Raw genomic sequence first — 23,003 nt, forward strand, 5'->3', positions numbered from 1 at the left:
CATCAATAACAACAATAATTACAACAGCAATAAAAAAACAAGGGCAACAAAAGGGGAAAATAAATAAATAAATAAATACTTATTTTAATGAGGAGAGGCCGGGGCATTAGTTCAGACATGCAAGTCTGTTCTATTAGCTTCTCCCTCCCCCACCACTAAATTGATAAGTTTCAACAGTAAAATTTGTTCTACTTTATCCGCATAGGAACTGTAGAACTAACGAAACTTACTTTTCTTTAAAGCTTTTTAAAGATGATATAAGATACCTTTTGACAATGGACAAACTATGGCGGAAAAGAAAACCTCCAGTTCCATTGGACTGGGCTGAAGTACAAAGTCAAGGTAAAGAATACACTTTATTCTTGGGGAGAACTATATCGGGAGTTCCCTCAGCTATGTCTTTACATAGCCTTGTTTGTTCTTAGTAATGGAGTATATTCCTGATAAGAAATTCGTCAGTTCAGAAATGTATGAAGCATGGCAATCTTATGATCTAGAGAAGTAGCCACATTTTGTGGAGGGTATATAGCATAATAGTTATGCAAAGAGACTCTTGTCCCTGAGGCTCAAAAGTCCCAGGTTCAATCCCCCGCACCACCATAAGCCAGAGCTGAGCAATGCTCTGGTTTAAAAAAAAAAAAAAAAGTAGCTACATTTTTAGCAGGCAACTCTGCACATCTTGTATACACTTTACATAAATGAAATCATGCTCTAGCTTACTTTTTTCAGGCAATTATTTACCTAATCCTTATTAATCAGCATTTAATTGTCATATTTTTCATGAACTAGTATCAACATGGGTTGTGGTCTGGGAGGTGGCACAGTGAATAAAGTATTAGACAAATCTTTAAAAAAAAAAAAAATTGTCATGTAATGAGACTCTCATACCTGAGGCTGTAAAAGTCCCAGGTTCAATTCCCCACACCACTAAAAACTAAAGCTGAATAGTGGAAACAAGATAAAACAAAAAAGAAAAAATTGTCAGGGGGGAACAGAGTGCTGGTGTATCTGGTAGACCCAGATTCAGGTCCTTGTTCACCCCCTGCTTGGGCCTGGGGGAGGAGTTTCATGAATGGCAAAGCAGTACGGAAGTTATCTCTCTCTCTCTTTTTTTTTTTTTTGAATACCCAAATTAGTGCAATTGTTTAATAATGTTTAATGGTAAACTCGGATTTTGTTTTTCCTTTAGGAGAGGAAACCAATGCATTAGATCAACAAAATGAACCCCATTTGGGTCTGAAAGACCAACAGGTCCTAGATGTAAAGAGCTATGCACGTCTGTTTTCAAAGAGCATTGAGACTTTGAGAGTTAATTTAGCAGAAAAGGGAGATGGAGCTGAGCTCATATGGGACAAGGTTTGTTTTGAGGACAAAATTTTAATTTTGTGTTTTCATCTCTTATTTATACTTTTATCAGTTTTCTATGTGTGGATTCAAGCAATGTAAAGCCATATGGTTATAATTTGACTGTTGAGTAGTGAAATGCTACTTATTGGCATAGAGTTCACTGACTTACATAAACTAGTGTAATCAATCATAGACTTGTTACTAGAAATGCATATTGTTTTATAGACAATTCATGAAAGTAACCGAATTGCCTTTTTATCGAAATGGTTACAACTGTTTCAGAGGTCTGGAAGACCTCATTACAAAATGAGATCATTATTCATGTTTGTATGAAACCCAGTGAGCTCTTATTAAGAATAAAGCAATATATATTAATAATTTGCCATTGCTGGTATATTTGGAAGCTTTAATGGGTGGATTTACTTTTATTTAATTGTCAAGTGTTTTAAGTACGGTAACTTCTCGCCACTGCCTTATGACATGTTTTTATTTACAATTGTCTGTGTTTAACAGATTAAGGAATTAGGGTATCAGGAGGTTGACTGATGTAAGGTTACACAACCAGCCCATAAGTATATGTAGAATCCACAGTTTTAACAGTGCTGTTTTTGTTAGTGCTTCAGAATTATAGCTAGAGTAGTGAGGTATCTTTCATATTTCAAAGCCAGAAACTTTTCAGAGATGCAGTTAATTAAAGGAACTACATTTCAGGGAGTCAGGCGGTAGTGCAGCGGTTTAAGTGCATATGGCCCCAAGCGCTGACGTAACGATACCAGTTAGAGCCCCTGGCTCCCCGCCTGCAGGAGGTGAAGCAGGTCTGCAGGTGTCTCTTCCCCCTTTCTGTCTACCCCTCCTCTCTCCAATTCTCTCTGTCCTATCCAACAACAATAACAACAATAACTACAGCAACAATAAAGAACAAGGGCAACAAAAGGGAAAATAAATATAAAAAATTTTTAAACTACATTTCAGCCTTGGGGAGACTGTAAATTACAAAAGAGAGACTTTTTTTGTCTTGGATCTGAAAGGAAGCAACAAATAAAGAGACCAGTGTGTATGATGAGATTTGTGAAAGGAAAACCAACAGTAATTGTTCAGATTTTACTGAAGTATTGATGAAGTGGCTGTCTTCTTGCTTTGGTTCTGTGCTGATCCAAACACAGAACCAAAAAAGGGTTCCAATAGTCAGTGGATAGAATTGGTGTTCTGGTCTTTACTAGCCTGTAGCTGAGTGAGTCCCTTAGAAGCCTGGTGTGTCTGAGCATTGCTGTCAGACTAAATTCCTGCATCAGGAAAGCCAGACCATTCAGTCTCCTTGTTAGTAGGGCCCCACCTACTGACTTTACCCTCAGACTTCTCTCTTGTTCTAGTTGGCTATCTAGCACTAGTCAGACTAGTAAATTGTATTGTTGGCAGGATGACCCATCTGCAATGGATTTTGTCACCTCTGCTGCAAATCTCAGGATGCATATTTTCAGTATGAACATGAAGAGCAGATTTGATATAAAATGTAAGTTTCTTTTTGTAACTGAAGTCACATTATTTAAAGTTCTTAATTTTTTTTTAATAGCTAAACATTTGTCCTTTTCTTTTCCCAGCAATGGCAGGTAACATTATTCCTGCTATTGCTACTACTAATGCAGTGATTGCTGGGCTGATAGTATTGGAGGGATTGAAGATTTTATCCGGAAAAATAGATCAATGTAGAACAGTGAGTATTTCTACTTGTATTTCTTTTATCCTATCTCTTTTTAAGGGTGGTTTATAAAAAGCATGTTAAAAGGGCTGGCCAGTGGCATAACTGGTTAAGTCAGATGTTAGTATGCACAAAGATCCATCCGGGTTCAAGCCCCCAGAGCCCCACCTGCAGAAGGATAGCTTCAGAAGCACTGCTGCAGGTATGTCTCTCTCTCTTTTTTTCTCTCCCGCTTTATTCTCTTCCTCTCTCATTTTCTCTCTTTCATATCAAATTAAATAAAGTTAAAAAATATTTTAACAAACAAAAATAAAAGCATGTTAAGCAACCCTGGAGTTGGCACAGTGGGTAAAGTGTTGGACTCTTGAGTGTGGGATCCTGAGTTCTTCCCATGGCATATGTGCCAGAGGTCTGTCTCTTACCCTCTCTCATTACTTTTTAAAAGCATGCTAAACAAAACAAAAAAATTAAGTAGTGAGTTCAGCGTAAAGCAATGGAAGCATAATTGTTCCACTTAACCTTATGACTGCATATTTATGTAAGCTTCCTAGAAATCAGTTCATCTAAAAGGAAAACAGACACTAGTTTGTGCTCTGCTGGATAAGCTATTTCCTCACTTCCTCTGAATTTTTTTGTCTTTAAAAATTGTAGGGTGGGAGTGACAGCATAATGGTTATGCAAACAGAATCTCATGCCTGAGGCTCCTAAGTCCCAGGTTCTATCCCCCACACCACCATAAGCCAGAGCTGAGCAGTGCTCTGGTGTTTCTATGTGTGTGTGTCTCTCTCTGCATCTCTCTCAAAAAAAAAATTAATAAAGTTAAAAAAAAGAATACTTTAAAATTGTAGACCTGTTTATATTGTTTGACATTAATATTAATGTCTGAAAACTTTATTGATAATCTGCTTGTTTCTGTTAGAAAAGAAGGGAGAGTGTGTGTGTTTTAAATAAATAAATGTTGAGGGGGGGCTGGGTGGTAGTTGGGGAGCTGGGTGGTAGTGCAGTGGGTTAAGCGCAGGTGGTACAAAGCACAAAGACCAGTGTAAGGATCCCAGTTCGAGACCCCGGCCCCCCACCTGCAGGGGGGTGTTTGCTTCACAAGCAGTGAAGCAGGTCTGCAGGTGTCTTTCTCTACCCCTCTGTCTTCCCCTCCTCTCTTCATTTCTCTCTGTCCTATCTAACACCAATGACATCAATAACAAGAATAATAATAACTACAACAATTAAACAAGGAAAACAAAAGAAAATAAATATTTAAAAATATATAAATAAATTGGGAGTCGGGCTGTAGCGCAGCGGGTTAAGCGCAGGTGGCGCAAAGCACAAGGACCGGCATAAGGATCCCGGTTCGAACCCCGGCTCCCCACCTGCAGGGGAGTCGCTTCACAGGTGGTGAAGCAGGTCTGCACGTGTCTGTCTTTCCCTCCTCTTTCCATTTCTCTCTGTCCTATCCAACAATGACAACAACAATAATAACCACAACAATAAAACAAGGGCAACAAAAAGGGAATAAATAAATAAAATAAATACTAAAAATAAATAAATAAATGTCAGGCAGGGGAGATAGCATAATGGATATGCAAACAGACTCTCATGCTTGAGGCTCTTGAGTCCCAGGTTCATTCCCCCACACCACCATATACCAGAGCTGAGCAGTGCTCTGGTGTTTCTCTCTGTATCTCTGTATCCAACAACAATGACATCAATAACAATAAAACCATGGCAACAAAAGGGAATAAAATAAAAATATAATATATTTTTAAATAATTACTTATTCCCTTTGGTTGCCTTTATTATTTTATTGTTGTAGTTAATTGTTATTGATGTTGTTGGATAGGACAGAGAGAAATGGACAGAGGAGGGGAAGACCAGGGTGGGGGAGCAGACACCTGTAGACCTGCTTCACTGCTTGTGAAGCGACTCCCCCGCAGGTGGGGAGCCGGGGGCTCGAACCAGAATCCTTAAGCCAGTACTTGCGCTTTGCACCATGTGCACTTAACCCGCTGCGCTACCACCCGACTCCCCCAAATAAAATATTTTTTAAAAGGAAAAGAATGTCTTCAAACAGCAGATCTGCATGAGCTTTATTACATTGCATTATAAAGGAAGCTACTTCCCCTTCCATGAGGCAACAAGCTCATTATTTTTTGCTATTTCTGTAGAGAAAATAGTTATGTTCTCTTTACTGTCCTCCACTTCTGGGCCTGTAATATATGTAAATATGTGTAAATGTCTCCTATTACAAGAGTGTCCTCATTGATAATGAACAGGATTTAAAAAAAAATTTTTTTTTTAATTTTTGTTCCTTTTTTTTTTTTATTGTTGTAGTCATTGTTGTTGATGTTGTTGTTGGATAGGACAGAGAAATGGAGAGAGGAGGGGGATAGAAAGAAACCTGCAGACGTGCTTCACCACCTGTAAAGCAACCCCTCTGTAGGTGGGGAGCCAGGGGCTAGAACCAGGATCCTTAGGCTGTTCCTTGTGCTTAGCACCATGTCCACTTAACCCGCTGTGCAAAGAGACTGGTGCCTGAGGATCCTAGGTCCCAGGTTCAATTCCCAGCACTACCATAAGCCAGAGTTGATCAGTGAGTGCTCTGGTCAAAAAAAGGGGGGGGGGGGCGGAGAAAGGAGACACTGCTTCACCACTCGCAAAGTTTTCCCCCCCGCAGGTGGGGACGGGGGCTCAAACCAGTGTCCTTGTGCATTGTAACATGTGCTCAACCAGGTGCACCACCACCCGGCCCCATTTTCTACTTCTACCCAATAATACATAAATAAAAGTATTAAAAAATATTTTTTTCAGATTTTTTTTCTTCCTACTTTCTTTTTTATTGAGTTTGTGTCTGCAGATGCTTTGATTTCTTAACAGCTTATTCAACATTTCCCTAAATATAGTTTAGCCAATTTTTTAAAAAAATTTTTATTTACTTATTCCCTCTTTTTGCCCTTGTTGTTTTATTTTTGTATAGTTGTTATTGTTATTGATGTCGTCGTTGGATAGGACAGAAAGAAATGGAAAGAGGAGGGGGAGACAGAAAGGGGGAGAGAAAGAGAGACACCTGCAGACCTGCTTCATCACCTGTGAAGCGACTCCGGGGCAGGTGGGGAGCTGGGGCCGGAACCGGGATCCTTACACAGGTCCTTGCGCTTCGCGCCACCTGCGCTTAACCCGCTGTGCTACCGCCCAACTCTGTAGCCAATATTTTTATTGTTGCTTAAGCTCTCCTTTTTGCTATAATGTTAAAAGGACCAATTTACTTTCTGGAATTTCTAAAACATTTTCAGTCTGTGAGGCTACTCTTATTTTCAGTGCCACGACCAATGTGCTCTTAAAATATCTTTTTATTTTCATGAAACTTCTGGGTGAAGGAATGTAGAATCATACTGCCAACCTATCATCTTGTTCAGTTTTCTATTTAGAATTTTGTTTTGACGGTTGTATTTTTAAATTTCTAAGAACTTTCTTCTTCTGCCTTTTTATAGCAGCCTGAATTTGTCCTGTGGCCACAGTGTTCCTTTGAGTTCAGAAATCATACTGAATGTTGAATTTATTACACAGTGTCTGCTGTTTCCAATAACGTCTCTTTCCTTTCGTTACCTACAGAGCTCTATCCTTTTGGGCTCATGACATTTCTACATCTGGATTTATAAATGGTGTAAGCCTGCATATCACTGGTGTTCATAATTGCTTCCATCATAGCAATTTCTTGTAGGCATTGTTACCATACCAGTAAAAACCCAAGATTAAATAAATCTGTTGTACCTTGCTTATAACCCTGCTGCTAACAAATGTAGGGGTGACTAAAGAGAGGACTCTTTTAGACTTAACTACCAGGAAGTAGAAACCATGGGGTTCCCTTAGAATTAATAGTCAGAAGATGAGAATTTGTCAACTTTCATTGTTCTCCTGGCATTTATTTGTAACAAATTCTGCTATGGTGCCAGGTGGTGATGGGCCTGGTTGAGTATGCATATTACAATGTGCAAGGACACAGATTCCAGCCCCTGGTCCCCACCTGCAGGGGGAAAGATTTGCGAATGGTAAAGCAGTGCTTCAGCTGTCCTTTCTCCTCTATTTTCCTCCTACCCTCCGATTTTTGGGCGTCTCTATTCAATTAATAAAGACAATTTAAAAAATAAAGATAAGTTGGCTGGGCGGCAGTGCAACAGATTAAGTGCACATGGCATGAATCCCAACGACCAGCGTAAGGATCCCGTTCAAGCCCCCAGCTCCCCACCTGTAGGGGGGGGGGGGGTCACCTTACAAGCTGTGAAAGTAGGTCTGCAGGTGTGTCTTTCTCTCCCCATCCATCTCCCCTCCTCTCGATTTCTTCTTGTCCTATCCAACAATGACAAATAGCAACAACACTAATAATGACAACAATGATAACAACAACAAAAGGGGAAAAATAGCCTCTGGGAGCAGTGGATACCGAGCCCTAGTGATAACCCTGGAGGCAAAAAAGGAAAGGAAGAAAAATAAATAAATATTAAAAAAAAAAAAACATGAATTCTATTGCAGTTTGCTATTTGTATGAGAGAACAGGGCCTTAAGACTTTTCTTTTTAAATGTATTTAATAAGGGAACAAAATACTACCCAGTCATATGTAGTACTCGAGATCAGCTCTGCCTATTTATTTTATTTTAAAGAGAAATATTGAGGGGGCTGCTTGGAGGAGCACCTAGTTAAGCACATATTACCAAGCAAAAGGACTTGGGTTTGAGCCCCGGCTTCCCACCCACAGGGCGATTGCTTCACCAGCAGTGAAGCAGGTCTGCAGGTGTCTTGTCTTTCTCTCTTCTCTATCTCCCTGCCCTCTCTCAATTTCTCTGTCCTATCTAGTAAAAATTAGAAGAAAAAAGAGAAATATCAAGGGAGTATATGGTGGTTTTGGGGATTGAATTTGGGACCTCAGAGCCTCAGGCTTGATGAAGATATTTGCATAACAGTTATACTATCACCTTTTCGCTATTAGGAGTTTTTTTAAAAAATATTATTCATTTTCCCTTTTTGTTGCCCTTGTTGTTTTATTGTTGCAGTTATTATTGTTGTTACTGATGTCGTCATTGTTGGATAGGACAGAGAGAACTGGAGAGAGGAGGGGAAGACGGGGAGAGAAAGATAGACACCTGCAGACCTGCTTCACCACCTGTGAAGCGACTCCCCTACAGGTGGGGAGCCAGGGGCTCGAACCGGGATCCCTATGCTGGTCCTTGTGCTTTGCGCCACCTGTGCTTAACTGCTGTGCTACCACCCGACTCCCACAAGGAGTTTTTTTAACAGAAAATTAGAAAATCAGGCCCATGGTCCAGGAAGTGGCATTGGATTCTCAAGCGTGAGGTACTGAGTTCAATCCCAGGCAGCAGATGTACCAGAATTATGCTTGGTTCTTTCTCTATCTTTCTCATTAATAAATAAAATCCTTAAAAAAAAAAAGAAAGAAAGAGAGAGAGAGGGACCGGGTGGTGGTGTATCTGGTTGAGCACACATTTTACGATTGTGCAAGGACCCAGATTCAAGCCCCTTGTCCCCACCTATAGGGGGAAAGCTTCACAAGTGGTGAATCAGTGCTGCAGGTGTCTCTCTTGTCTCTCACCCTCTTTGTCTCCCCATTCCCTCTCAATTTCTGACTGTATCCAATAAATAAAGATAATAAAAAAATTTTTAAAGAATGAAAATCAGGTTCTTACAGTCATGATTTGACTTACCTTTTTGTCAGGAGTAATTTATGGGAATATTTGTCAACCTTTATTGACTACAGTAAAATCCAGTTTGGATTTATCATTTCTGCTTGTGCTTTATCCCAAAGATTTTTTTGAATAAACAACCGAACCCAAGAAAGAAACTCCTTGTGCCTTGTGCATTGGATCCACCCAACCCTAATTGTTATGTATGTGCCAGCAAGCCAGAGGTGACTGTGCGGCTCAATGTCCACAAAGTGACAGTTCTTACTTTACAAGACAAGGTAAGTAAGTACAAGGGCTGGTTTTCCTCGTCAAGGTTACTTTTCCTCTTGCATATAAAATACAAGTTCCTTTTGCCTTTCACAGTGTTACTGTGATGAACTAGAAGCCTGGTAATCACTCTGAGATACTTGTTCTTCCACTTTCTGGGTTCATACTGGTTCTCTGTGGTCCCAGAGTATGTGCCTCACGCCTCAGAAAGAAATAGGCTTATTCATTAGTAGAAATCAGAGCCATAGGGGCTACAAAGGAAATAATCAGAAGGCTCTTTGGTTCTCATATAGCGCATGCAAATTCTGTGTTGTTTTTCAGCAGACAGGAGGTATCTGTGAGTGGCTTGTAGTGGTTCTGAGTCTGGTATGTTAAGTTAGTTTCTGAGATAGGGCAGTTGTATAACCTGGATTTACTCATGGAGTTTTGGAGTGAAAGAAATAGGACTTTGGATTGTGGTCTAATCATATGGCCTGAGTTACCTCCTCTCTTGGCTATATTAAAATATATATATATATTATTGGGGGTCGGGCAGTAGCACAGCTGGTTAAGCGCACATGGCACAAAGCACAAGGTCCCCGGTTCGAGCCCCCGGCTCCCCACCTGCAGGGGGTAGCTTCACAGGCAGTGAAGCAGGTCTGCAAGTATCTTACCTTTCTCTACCCCTCTGTCTTCCCCTCCTCTCTCCATTTCTCTCTGTCCTATCTAACAGCAATGACAAAACAACAAGGGCAACAAAAGGGGAAAAAATAGCCTCCAGGAGCAGTGGATTCATGGTGCAGGCACTGAAGCCCCAGCAATAACCCTGAAGGCAAAAAACATATATTTATTAATGAGAATGACAGGAAGAGAGAAAGAGTCAGACATCACACTGGTACATGTGCTGCCAGGGGTTGAGCTCGGGACCTCATGCTTGAGAGTTCAGTGCTTTATCCATTGCGCCACCTCCCGGATCACGTGGCTAGATTTTTTAAATGACCCCAACAGGTATACTTCCTTCCCAGTTTTAAGATAGTTTCATATGCTCCTGAATATGTTCATGTTACATGTTTACATATTCCTGGCATAGGGAAAATAAACCTTTGTGGTCCTAAGATCTGCTTCAGAATGGATAACCTTTTCCCCAAAACTGGTTACAAAGAGCAGGTTAATTTGCATTTACACTTATCCCGGAGCAGCAGGATATCAGATTCTGACCAGCAGGTAGGAGGCTACCTTAGGAAGTAATGCTCATTGTTACCAACTGATCCCTGAGCTGAAATAATTCTGCTGTTGGTAGAGTAATTGAATCTTACTATTTTATTTTGTTTACTCATTTTTTTTTTTTTTAGAAATACATGTTAGTTTTTATTTTCCCTTTTGTTGCCCTTGTTTTTTATTGCTGTGTAGTTATTGTTGTTATTGATGTCGTTGCTGTTAGATAGGACAGAGAGAAATGGAGAGAGGAGGGGAAGACAGAGGGGGAGAGAGAGAGAGAGACCTGCAGACCTGCTTCACCGCCTGTGAAGCAACTCCGTGCAGGTGGGGAGGTGGGGCTTGAACTGAGATTCTTATAAGCCAGTTTTTGGGCTTTACAACACATGTGCTTAACCTACTGCACTACTGCTCGACTCCTTTTATTTTTTATTTATTTATTTATTTTGCCTCCAGGGCTATCACTGGGGCTCAGTGCCTACACTACGAATCCGCTGCTTCTGGAGGCCATTTTTCCCATTTTGTTTCCCTTGTTGTTATAGCTGTTGTTGTTGGATAGAGCAGAGAGAAATCTAGAGAGGATGGGAAGACGGTGTGTGTGTGTGTGTGTGTGGGGGGGATGACAGAAACACAAACCTGCTTCACCGCTTGTGAAGCAATCCCCCTGCACGTGGGGAGCCGGGGACTTGAACCAGGATCCTTACGCCTGTTCCTGCACTTGGCATCATGTGCGCTTAACCGGTTAACACTTGGATCCCCCTTGGATCTTATTTTTTAGTAGCAAGTAGGATTTTTAAAAATCCTTGCCGTGGTCCCAGAGGTGGCATAGTGGATAAAGCATGGGTTCAATCCCTGGCAGCACATGTACTGGAGTGATGTCTGGTTCTTTCTTCTATCTTTCTCATTAATAAATAAATAAATATTAAAACAAATCCTTGCCTATCTAAGACTTTATTTATTTTATTTTATTAATTCCCTTTTGTTGCCCTTGTTGTTTTATTGTTGTAGTTATTATTATTGTTGTTGTCGTCATTGTTGGATAGGACAGAGAGAAATGGAGAGAGGAGGGGAAGACAGAGAGGAGGAGAGAAAGACAGACACCTGCAGACCTGCTTCACCGCCTGTGAAGTGACTCCCCTGCAGGTGGGGAGCCGGGGTTCGAACCGGGATCCTTATGCCGGTCCTTGTGCTTTGCGCCACCTGCGCTTAACCCGCTGCACTACAGCCTGACTCCCTGCCTATCTAAGACTTTAGAGAGAGATGGGACTTGGGAGGAGACTTACTATCTATGAATCATGTTACTGAAAAAGTTTTCATCTGAAAACTTTACCCAGGTTTGAAATGAGATAAAATCACACATGGCGACCAGGTAGTGGCACACCTGGGTAAATGCACATATTATCATGCTCAGGCACCTGGCTTTGAGTCCCTGCTCCCTGCCTGAAGGAGAAATGGTTCATAAGCAGTAAAACAGGTCTGCAGGTATCTTTCTCTCTTCCTCTCTATTACCCCCTCCTCTCTCAATTTCTCTCTGCATTATCAAAGTAAAATAGAAAGGAAAAAAGGTTGCCTGGACCAGTATTATTTGTAGTGCCAATTCCCAGCAATAACCCTGGTGCCAATAAAAATTAAAAATAAAATGTTGGGGGTGGGGCGGTAGCGCAGCAGGTTAGGCGTACGTGGCGCAAAGCGCAAGGACCTATCTAAGGATCCCGGTTCGAGCCCCTAAGGATCCCGGTTCGAGCCCCTGCCTCCACACCTGCAGGAAGTCACTTCACAGGTGGTGAAGTGGGTTTGTAGGTGTCTATCTTTCTCTCCCCCTCTCTGTCTTTCCCTCCTCTCTCCATTTCTCTCTGTCCTATTCAACAACGACGACATCAATTACAACAATAATAACCACAACAACGATAAAAAAAAAACCAAGGACAACGGGTTGGGCAGTAGCATAGCAGGTAAGCGCACATGGCGCAAAAGCGCAAGGACCTGTGTAAGGATCCTGGTTTGAGCCCCTGGCTCCCCACCTGCAGGGGAGTCGCTTCACAAGTGGTGAAGCAGGTCTGCAGGTGTCTGTCTTTCTCTCCCCCTCTATGTTTTCCCCTCCTCTCTCCATTTCTCTCTGTCCTATCCAACAACAACGGTATCAACAATAATAACCACAACAAGGCTACAACAAGGGCAACAAAAAGGGGAGAAAATGGCCTCCAGGAACAGTGGATTCATGGTGCAGGCACTGAGCCCCAGCAATAACCTTGGAGGCAAAAATAGGGGGGGCAACAAAAAAGGGGAGAAATTGCCTCCAGGAGCAGTGGATTCGTAGTTCAGGCACTTATCCCCAGCAGTGACCCTGAAAGCAAAATAAAATAAAATGAAATATTACATCTAAAGAGCCTTTCTTCAGTCCCCTGCACCACAATAAGCCAGAGCTGAACAGTTCTCTGGTTAAAAAAAAAAAGAGAGAGAGCCTTTCAAGGAGCTCAGTTTACCATGTGGAGAGTTAGCAGTGGTCAAACATGGGGGTGAATGTGTTAGGTCCTTCAGTTTTCCATTGCTTCCTGCTTGTCATTATGTAATCTAGGCATGAATTTCTGTATGCTCTTGGTCTGTTAATATTTTTACTCTTATTTTTTCTTGTAGATAGTGAAAGAAAAGTTTGCCATGGTAGCACCAGATGTCCAAATTGAAGATGGGAAAGGAACAATACTGATATCTTCAGAAGAGGGGGAGACAGAAGGTATTATACATAGCATTTATTCACTGTCATTGTGCAGGTGGGAATATGCACTGTATGTTAACTCAGCATCACAGCTGACAGTTGTGACAGCCTTGGTAGGTGTTATGGCTTGGTAGAGTCACCACTTTTCCAGATTTGGGAACTCCGTGTATTTGGGGGAGAATTTCTTGGTAAGAAACCCATGTATAGTGGCTGACTATTTACAGTGATCTTGTCTTTCCACTCCCAAGATACCATCTAGCCTGTATCATAGATCCTGGGGACTAATAGTAAGACTGTTAGAGGGGCCCAGGTGGTGGCACATGAGGTTAAGTGCACATAGTATGAAGTGCAGAGATCCCGGTTCCCTACCTGTGGGGGTTGGGGTGGGGTCACTTACCAGGTGGTAGAACAGGTCTGCAGGTGTCTTTCTCCTTCTCTGTCTTCTCATCCCCTCTCAAATTTATCTCTGTCTATCCTATAAAATGGAAAAAATGACAACTGGGAACTGGACTCACAGTGTCTACACTAAACCCCAGCAATAACACTGGAGGCAAAAAAGAGAGAGAGAGAGAGAGAGAGAGAGAGAGACTGTTAGATCAGAGATCACAAGGGAAGGGAGCTATGTAAGTCTGTCAGATGTTTTTGTGTAAAATCGAGAAGCTGGCTCCTATAGAGCAGGAAGTATTGCTCAAAAATCATCACCCAAATTGACATTTTAAAAAATATTTTATTAATGAGAGGATAGGTAGAGAAAGAGACAAGCAGACATTACTCTGGTACAAGTGCTGTTGGGGATTGAACTCAGGACCTCATGCTTGAGAGTCCAGTGCTCTATCCACTGTGCCACCTCCTGGACTACCCCAGTTTTGACTTCCTAGACTCATTTTCAAAAACTGAAGCAGAACCATCCTTTGTGTTACCTGTATCGCTAATGTTGCCAGTGTGTCATTACTTCTAAAACCTGGGTCTGCTGTTTTCCCTCCATATTAACTGATTCATTTGTTTGGTGGCCATTTATTCAGTAGACTTTCCCAGGTCTTGATAGGTATTCAAATGTGAAACCTTTAAAACTGCTAGGATTAAAAAAAAAAAAAACTGCTAGGATTCTTCTTGACTGCAGTTGGGTGCTGGGAAATCATTTGGGATATTAGATCATGTGTAATTGGAGGCCATGTTTTGGCTGGGTGGTATTCTATTTTAAGAGTCTACATCAGTATTTAAGTTCCATTCTAGTCAATTGTCTACACACACAAAACACACAAGTTTTGTTGACCTATATGCTCTGCCCTGAGTTTAATCCCTAGTTCTAGCCTACTCTTTCAAATGCCTTAACGATGGAAACTAATCAACACCAGTGGCTTAAATGTAGCCCCTTTTCACAACATATCACTCCTAAGGTAGGGTGATACTTATTCAAATACATGTGTCATGTAGGCTTAATTATTATAAGTATTCATAAGAATGTTTAAGATCAGGAGTCCCCGGTAGCGCACGTGGCGTGAAGCGCAAGGACCGGGTGTTAAGGATCCCAGTTTGAGCCCCGGGCTCCCCACCTCAGGGGAGTCGCTTCACAGGTGGTGAAGCAGGTCTGCAGGTGTCTCTCTTTCTCCCCCCTTCTCTGTCTTCCCCTCCTCTCTCCATTTCTCTCTGTCCTACCCAACAATGATGACATCAACAGCAGCAGCAATAATAACTATAGCGACAATAAAAAAACAAGAGCAACTAAAGGGAATATATATATATATACATACACATATAAAAAACTGTTTAAGATCATTTTCCCTGACTTGAAGTACTTTACATCTTGGGAGAAGAGCAGGGATTATTACTAGGGGATTTAATTCTCTCTAAGAAGAGAGTATCCATAATATGATTAGGTGCTCTATTAAACATTGTTAGTAGCCCTGTAGATGGCACGATGATAAAGCGCTGAACTTAAAAAGCATGAGGTAGGGGTTGGGCAATAAAAATAAAATAAAAACAAGGGCAACAAAAGGGAAAATAAATAAAATTTTTTTTTTTTTAATTAATTGGTCTAGGAGATGGCGCAGTGATAGGGCTTTGGACTCTCAAGCATGAGGTCCCGAGTTCGATCCCCGGTAGCACACATGCCAGAGTGATATCTGGTTCTTTCTCCTCCTATCTTTCTCATAAATAAATATTTTTAAAAATAAATTGTAAAATTTTAAAAGTAGTTTGTTGATTACTATGGCTAACCACTTTACAAATTGAATTTTTTATATATATAAATATTCCCTTTTGTTGCCCTTGTAATTATTATTGTTGTTGTTTGATAGGACAGAGAGAAATGGAGAGGAGGGGAAGATAGAGAATGGGAGAGAAAGATAAGACACGTGCAGACCTGCTTCACCACTTGTGAAGTGACTTCCCTGCAAGTGGGGAGCTGGGGTCTCGAACCAGGATCCTTACTCCGGTCCTTATGCTTTGCGCCACATGCCCTTAACCCTCTGAGCTACCGCCTGACTCCCCAGATTGAATTTTAAAAAATATTTTAGCTTATTTTTATGATATACAGAGAAAGGGACAACAGAGTACTGCTCAACTCTGGAAACTCACCTTCAAGCCTGTCTTGTGTATAACCATTAATGCTATCTCTCTTGCAAGTTGAATATTCTCAATTCCACTCGTTGTCTCTGACTCCTGTATGAATGCAGCTTAGTCTGGTTTGAATGAGAGTTAGTCCTCCAGACTGAGTTGGTTCCTTCCTGATGAAGTTGATACGGAAGTTGGAGTATATGGAGCTGAGTTCCTAAGTGCCTCATATTTTAGTGAATTCATTTTCTAGGTTTCTTGTACCAAAGTACAAACAGTGATTTGAATAACAGAGATGGGTATTTTCTCATAATTCAGGAAGACAGAAGTGGGCTAGAAGGTTTGTTTTTTCCTGATATCTCCTTAACTTAGGAATACCAGTTTCAGGCCAGTCTTAATAACCGTGCTGTAATTTTACAGTCTTTTTAGAAAGCACTGTTTCAAAATAGTCATATTCTGGGATATGAGGGTGATCTAGCTGCGACATCTGTCATCACATTCATCACTGGGGTTGATTCAGCTGATCTGTCTGGCTAGGCGGGTGTCCCCTTCCTCCCTCACCACTCCATGTACAAGTAGCTGCGCTCCCCTGCTAGAGCCTCCAAACAAGCTCTCAAAATAGTCATATTCTGATATAGTGGTTAGTGCTTCAGCAGCTCAGCTGTTTTTTAAAACTAATGTGAATGTCTCATGCAATAGTTATTGTAAAGGATCTAAGTACCTTTAAAATTTTCTAGCTAATAATCACAAGAAGTTGTCAGAATTTGGGATTAGAAATGGGAGCCGGCTTCAAGCAGATGACTTCCTTCAGGACTACACTTTATTGATCAACATCCTTCATAGGTAGGTATTAATTTTAAGTGTAAGGAAGTGAAAATGTAGTTGCAGATTATTTGTAGTTTTTTTTTTTTTTAAAGGTTTTTTTTTTTTAAATATTTATTTTATTTATTCCCTTTTGTTGCCCTTGTTGTTCTATTGTTGTAGTTATTATTGTTGTTGTCGTTGTTGGATAGGACAGAGAGAAATGGAGAGAGATGGGGAAGACAGAGAGGAGGAGAGAAAGATAGACACCTGCAGACCTGCTTCACCGCCTGTGACGCGACTCCCCTGCAGGCGGGGAGCCGGGGTTTGAACCGGGATCCTTATGCCGGTCCTTGTGCTTTGCGCCACCTGCGCTTAACCCGCTGCGCTACAGCCCGACTCCCGGTTATTTGTAGTTTTAATTTGAATATACAGGCTTAAATTAACATGGAGGAAAAAATGTTTCCATACTATTAAATCCTTCTGCTCATCTGCAACTGCACAATCTGTCAAATTGAGAAACCAAAGGGTTTCTCACATGCTTGATGCCCTAGGCTCATCCCCATTACCATACCGCATATGTCTAGGGAGTGGAGTGATCTCTAACTTGAATTAGACACCAGTTGGGTGTCAGTGTTGTGTCTTGAGTTCTGTTTTGAATGAAGATATTATGAAAGGATATGTATAATAAAGTGGAAATGATGCCTAAAAGAGGAAGCTTAACAGAGGGGGTGAATCACATATTTTATCTCTGGGGTCAACCCCCTTGTAACATACAAGTCTCTTGTTTTCAGGGATTAAATCCTCACATAGTTTGGGGGCTGTGTTCTAAAAGCTATAAAGGGGGTAGAGGTGGAAACCTATAAACCTCACCCTGAAACACTACATTGCTGTGATCTGGATAGAATGTGCAGCCAGCATCGTTTTTACTCAGTGGCTGAGCATACATTGCCTAGGAGTTAAAGTGGACCATAAGAGTTCTGAACATAGTTTTGTTTTATACCTTAGCAGTAACAGTTAGCTGGAGGGTCGAGAGGGGTGACCCTTCCTTCTCTTGGTTTGAAGGTACAGTGCTAAACTAGCACAGAACTCTGTTGTGAGCAGTCTTTTTTTTTTTCTACTTCATCTCTGAAAATCACCACCCACAAATTTTGGTATGGTTAGTCTGCACCATGAACTCTTGAGGAGTTGGGTTTGTCTGGTATTCCTTTGCTTTTACAAATATTAGTGGTGGCCCAGTTTCACAATGTATGGTTCTCCTGCAGTGAAGACCTAGGAAAGGATGTTGAATTTGAAGTTGTTGGTGATGCTCCAGAAAAAGTGGGACCCAAGCAAGCTGAGGATGCTGCCAAGAGTATAACCAATGGCAGTGATGACGGCGCTCAACCTTCCACGTCCACAGGTGAGTCTTCCCGGCCAGCAGGTCACACTAATTATCCACCAAAGAAGACCGAAGGGACATAGGCTGATGACTGTTAAATGTTGAGCACAAAATAATTCAGGCATAGAACTTCGAGAGGTCTACCTTGGTTCTTCTTAATGAAACTTTGTATGCATCATGGAGAGATTTAAGATTAAGTGAAATTCTTGTAGACGGTTACTTTTGGGGGCCAGGTGCTGGCGCACCTGATTAAGCATTCATGTAGCAGTGCATGAGGACCCAGGTTTAAGCCCCCAGACACCACCTGCAGGGGTAAAGCTTCACAAGTGGTGTCTCTCTGTCTCTGTCTCCCCATCCCCTCTCCATTTTTCTCTGTCTCTAACAATAATAAAAATAAAGTTACTTTTGTTGTTTGTAGGCTTTTCAGTTGGAAACATCTGAGTTTCTAGTCTGAGTTTTGTAGTAGTTTTGTACTTTGTATGCCTACTAGGGATAATAAATGAGTGTGGCTTTTCAACATTCACTGAACAGGTACTTGGTAAATACTAGTTTTTTAATATTTCAGTTTTCTCAGAACCAAGAGAACTTTGGTAGAGGGCATCAGAAATTTCTGTCATAGATTTTCGGGACTAGTGTTTGGTGTTTTTCTCTTCTTGCTGTCAACTCACCTCCTCCCTGTGCACCCCATCACTTTTTTTTTTTTTTAAGATTTTATTTATTTATGAGAAAGATAGGAGGAGAGAGAAAGAACCAGACATCGTCTGGCACATGTGCTGCCGGGGATCGAACTAGGGACCTCATGCTTGAGAGTCCAGAGCTTTTACCACTGTGCCACCTCTCGGACCACACCCCATCTCTTTTTAACCAAGACACTAACCATACCTAACTTGAGTTTGTTTTTTTAAATTTTTTTTTAGAAACTTTATTTTTCCCCTTTTGTTGCCCGTGTTATCGTCATTGTTGCTGTTATTGCTGTCGTTGTTGTTGGATAGGACAGAGAAAAATGGAGAGAGATGGGGAAGACGGGAGAGAAAGACAGATACCTGCAGAACTGCATCACCGCTTATGAAGCGACTCCCCTACAGGTGGGGAACCAGGGGCTCGAACTGGGATCCTTACTCCAGTCCTTGAGCTTCGCGCCATGTGCGCTTAACCCACTGTGCCACCATCCGACTCCCCTAACTTGAGTTTTTGTTTACTTTTTTTTTTTTGCCTCCAGGGTTGTTGCTGGGGCTTGGTGCCTGCAGTACGAATCCACTGCTCCTGGAGGCCATTTTTCCCCCTTTGTTACCCTTGTTGTCATTATTGTTTTTATTGTTGTTGGTATTGTTGTTAGATAGGACAGAGAGAAATGGAGAGAGGGGGAGAGAAAGATAGACACCTGCAGACCTGCTTCACCGCCGTGAAGTGACGCCCCCTACAGTTGGAGAGCCGGGAGCCCCAACCGATCCTTTTGCTGGTCCTTGCGCTTTGTGCCACATGTGCTTAACCCACTGCACTACTGCCCGACCCCCTTTATTTAATTTTCTGTTCCCATTTCCTTGCCTCTTCTTTATTTGTGTAATATTTGTTGTTTCAGTTCTGATGATCTCAGAGATATTTAGAGGAGTGAGGGCTTTAATAACTCTAAGAATATAGCAGTAGGTAGATGGATTTATTTGTTTACATGAGAGCCAGAGCATCTCTTTCAGCCCATGCTAGGGATTGGACTCTGATACTTGAAAGTTCTGGACTTTACCCACTGAACTATATCCTGGGCTACTTTATTTACTGATTGACTGACTGACTGACCTACACACGAAGGGAGAAAGAAGCAGAGGTTCACCAGTACATTCAGTACTGGGGGTTGATCTCAACCTCATACTTGAGAGACCAATGCTCTAAGCACTACAAAGCCATGAGTAGTCCCCCCCCCCCAAAAAATAAAACGGCTCATTATCCTCATTTGAGGTGGTAGGGGGACTATAATAGTTTTTTTAGAAAGCGTAATTGAAAATATACATTTATGGGGGTCAGGCAGTAGCACAGTGGGTTTAAACGCACAAGGACTGACATAAGGATCCCAGTTCAAGCCACTGGCTCCCCACCTACAAGGGAGTCTCTTCACAAGTGGTGAAGCAGGTCTGCAGGTGTCTAATTTTTTCTCCCCCTGTCTTCCCCTCTCATGATTTCTCTCTGTCCTATCCAACAACGACAGCAATACAACAGCGATAATAACCACAACAATGATTAAATAGCCAGGGCAACGAAAGGAAAAAAAATAGCCTCCAGGAGCAGTGGATTTGTGGTGCAGTCACTGAACCCCAGCAATAACCCTGGAGGCTATACACACACACACACACACACACACATATACACACATCTACTAGCCTCACTTCACCTGTGGGCTTCAGAGGCTAAAGGAGTGTGTCAGATGAGATAGACACACTTCCTTTGTCCTGGCAGAGATGGGGACACAAATCCACCTTTAGCATAAAGCTTGCACTGTTGAGGCCTTTTGTGTACTGGTTTGAACCCTGGTCTTAGCCTCTGAACTGTGTGACTTTTGGGCAAGTCGGTCTTTTTATCTCAGTTTCCTTTTCTGGAAAATGGATAATGATGTTATCTTCTTTATAGGGTTGTTGTGATGATTAAATGAGTTGTTATATGCAAAATGCTCAGAACAGTTCCTGGCACATTGTAAGTGCTATATATCTATATATGTTGTTGTTTATTACCGTGATTTTTTTTTATCACCACTATTAACCAATACTAGGATAAGCACATTCCCCTTTTCTGTTAGAAATAAGCATTTCTTTCTTTTTACATGGTGCTCATTGCAATGTTTTGATTAGAAGGGAAATAGGTACATGTATAAAATACTCAAGTAGTGCAGAAATAGGTTGTGAAGGTTTCCTGTGGGTTTTTTTTTTTTTTTTGGTTTTTGTTAAAGATTTATCTATTGATCTGAGAGGGAAACAGCACTCTGGCACATATGATGCCAGGGAATAAAACTTGGGATCTCATTCGTTTAAGTCCAACCCTGTGCTCAAGCATAGCCAACACTTTATCCAGACCATAAGAGTATATCAGAAAAGTTAGCTTTGGGGGCTGGTTGTGGTACACCTGTTACAATGCACAAAGACCCCTGGGACCCACCTGCCGGGGTAAAGCTTCACAAGTGGTGAATCAGTGCTGCAGGTGTCTCTCTTTTTTTTTTATGTCTCCAATAAATAAAGACAATAAAGGGGGGCAGGGTAGATAGCATAATGGTTATGCAAAGATACTCTCGTAGTTGAGGCTCCACAAAGTGCCAGGTTCAATCCCCCCTCACGACCATAAGCCAAGAGCAGTGCTCTGGTTAAAAAACAGAAAGCTTTTGAGCTAGGGAAAGTAATAAAATGATTTTATACAACAGGCTTTCATGCTGGAGGCACCAGAGGTTCCAGGTTCCAATCCCTGGCACCACCGTAGGCCAGAACTAAGTAGCACTCTGGTAAAAAGAAAAAGGAAAGTTCACTTATATAAAAAATAGTACTATTTACTAGTTACTGTGACTTGAGTACTGAGCCACTCATAACTTCCTCATTATTAACCATACCTTCCTCCCCCCTTCTTTCCTGAAATAAGCACAAGAGCAAGATGATGTGCTCATAGTTGATTCAGATGAAGAAGGTCCTTCAAATAATGCTGACATCAGCAGTGAAAGAAATCGCAAGAGAAAATTAGATGAGAAAGAGAATGCCAGTGCAAAGAGGTCACGCACAGAACAAACAGAAGAGCTTGATGATGTCATAGCATTAGATTGAAGAGAAAGGCCTCGAAATACAACCAACCCCCTTACCGCATTCGGCCATCTGGGCAGAACCAGGTTCTTTGTTATGTCCTTTGTTGCAAAGGGAAAAAATTGATGCCAGTGATTTGAAATGATTCTCTGCTCTCTTTGAAAGCATTCGTTTTGTTAGAACTATTAGGAATAGTTGGTATGTTTGGAAGTAGTAATACAGTTTTTAAAAAACCTTTGAACAAAGTACCAGTCATAAGATGAAAGAACACAATGCATGTTATCTTTCTTATGTAAATACCTTTAGGTATCATTTAATAGTTTTAAAATATCGTGGCTTAGTAAAGTTGATACCTGGTTATAAATATTATGCCTTTATTTTTGGTTAGAAGAAGAATTATTTTTAGCCTAGATCTAACCATTTTCATACTTTTAACTGACTGAAAACAAACTCAAGTAAGTATCAAGTGCTATGCATTGAAACTTGTTTTTAAATGTTAACTGGCACTATGTATATTAATGTAAAACATTGTTAATTTACTCAAGTTTTCAGCTTGTACTGCCTGGTATATCTGTAAGAAGCCAGTTTTTGTGTATTGTTACAGTTTCAGGTTATTTATATTTGATGTTTTGTAAAACTCAAAAACACTTATTCTGTACTTATGGACCAAATAAATGGTATCTGCATACTTTGTTATATGTGTCTGCACTGTTTGTGTTTCTGCTGCCTTAGTGGGTTTATGTTTTGTATCTGTTGCAGAGATAGGGAATTCTTTCCATAAAAGTATTGAACACAATGGTTGTGAAGGTCAGAGTCTCCACTGTTGGCTCTCGAAGGACACTTTGAAAAAATAAAAATTAAGCTTTGAGTTGCAGTGTTGCTTTTTTTAATTTGATTTATCAACAATTGACCTTTTGCTGAGAATATGTATGTAGTTTTGCCTTCCAGACCCAGGAACTTGGAGCCTTGGGTTTGAGACCCCAGATCCTCTGCTGTGCACTCTTTCCTGGACCATCCCCCTGTTCATCAGTTTGTTGTGAGTGTCATTCAAGGTCCAACTTGAATGTAGGTGTGGCCATATCAACATTGGCCAGTGCAGCACACTTGTCTTTAACTTGGACTTGGGAAGATCTTCACCCTTAGTGTACTCTTCCCCATACAGAGATGTGTCTTGAGTTTTCAGGTTACAAAACGCTCATTACCCACCTGCAGGGGAGTCGCTTCACAGGCAGTGGAGGGATCTATAGGTGTCTCTTTTTCTCTCCCCCTTTCTGTCTTCCCCATCTTTCTCCATTTCTCTCTGTCCTGTCCAACAACGATGACATCAATAACAACAACTACAACAATAAAACAGCAAGAGGGAATAAATAAATAAAAATTGAAAAAACAAAAAGCTCATTGAACTATTGCCTTAGGTGTTTTGAACCATAGTTGAACTAAATTCCAAACTGATGATGCATTGTATTATTTCATCTCCTATAATTCTTTATTAATTTTCTTAATATACTGCTGGGGAACAAACCCAGGGCTTTGTGCATGCACCATACCTCTCTCTTTTCCAGCCCAATTTTCATTGTGTATTTTTAAGAGAAGGAA

At 41.1% G+C, this 23,003-nt stretch overlaps 1 protein-coding gene across 1 annotated transcript in view; it reads left to right on the top strand.

Moving 5' to 3' along the window:
- Positions 1-22,103, top strand: part of UBA2 (ubiquitin like modifier activating enzyme 2) — a 36,851-nt gene extending 14,748 nt beyond the window's left edge. The window contains exons 9-17 of the mRNA XM_007539484.2: positions 243-342; positions 1,190-1,356; positions 2,764-2,857; positions 2,946-3,058; positions 8,857-9,012; positions 12,830-12,926; positions 16,199-16,304; positions 17,528-17,664; positions 21,253-22,103. Of these exons, the coding sequence (XP_007539546.1) occupies positions 243-342; positions 1,190-1,356; positions 2,764-2,857; positions 2,946-3,058; positions 8,857-9,012; positions 12,830-12,926; positions 16,199-16,304; positions 17,528-17,664; positions 21,253-21,431 (1,149 nt within the window). The 3' untranslated portion in view covers positions 21,432-22,103. The remainder of the gene's footprint in view (positions 1-242; positions 343-1,189; positions 1,357-2,763; positions 2,858-2,945; positions 3,059-8,856; positions 9,013-12,829; positions 12,927-16,198; positions 16,305-17,527; positions 17,665-21,252) is intronic.
- Positions 22,104-23,003: the final 900 nt, after the last annotated feature.

This window comes from Erinaceus europaeus, chromosome 2 (assembly GCF_950295315.1).
Source record: "Erinaceus europaeus chromosome 2, mEriEur2.1, whole genome shotgun sequence".
NCBI lineage: Eukaryota > Metazoa > Chordata > Mammalia > Eulipotyphla > Erinaceidae > Erinaceus > Erinaceus europaeus.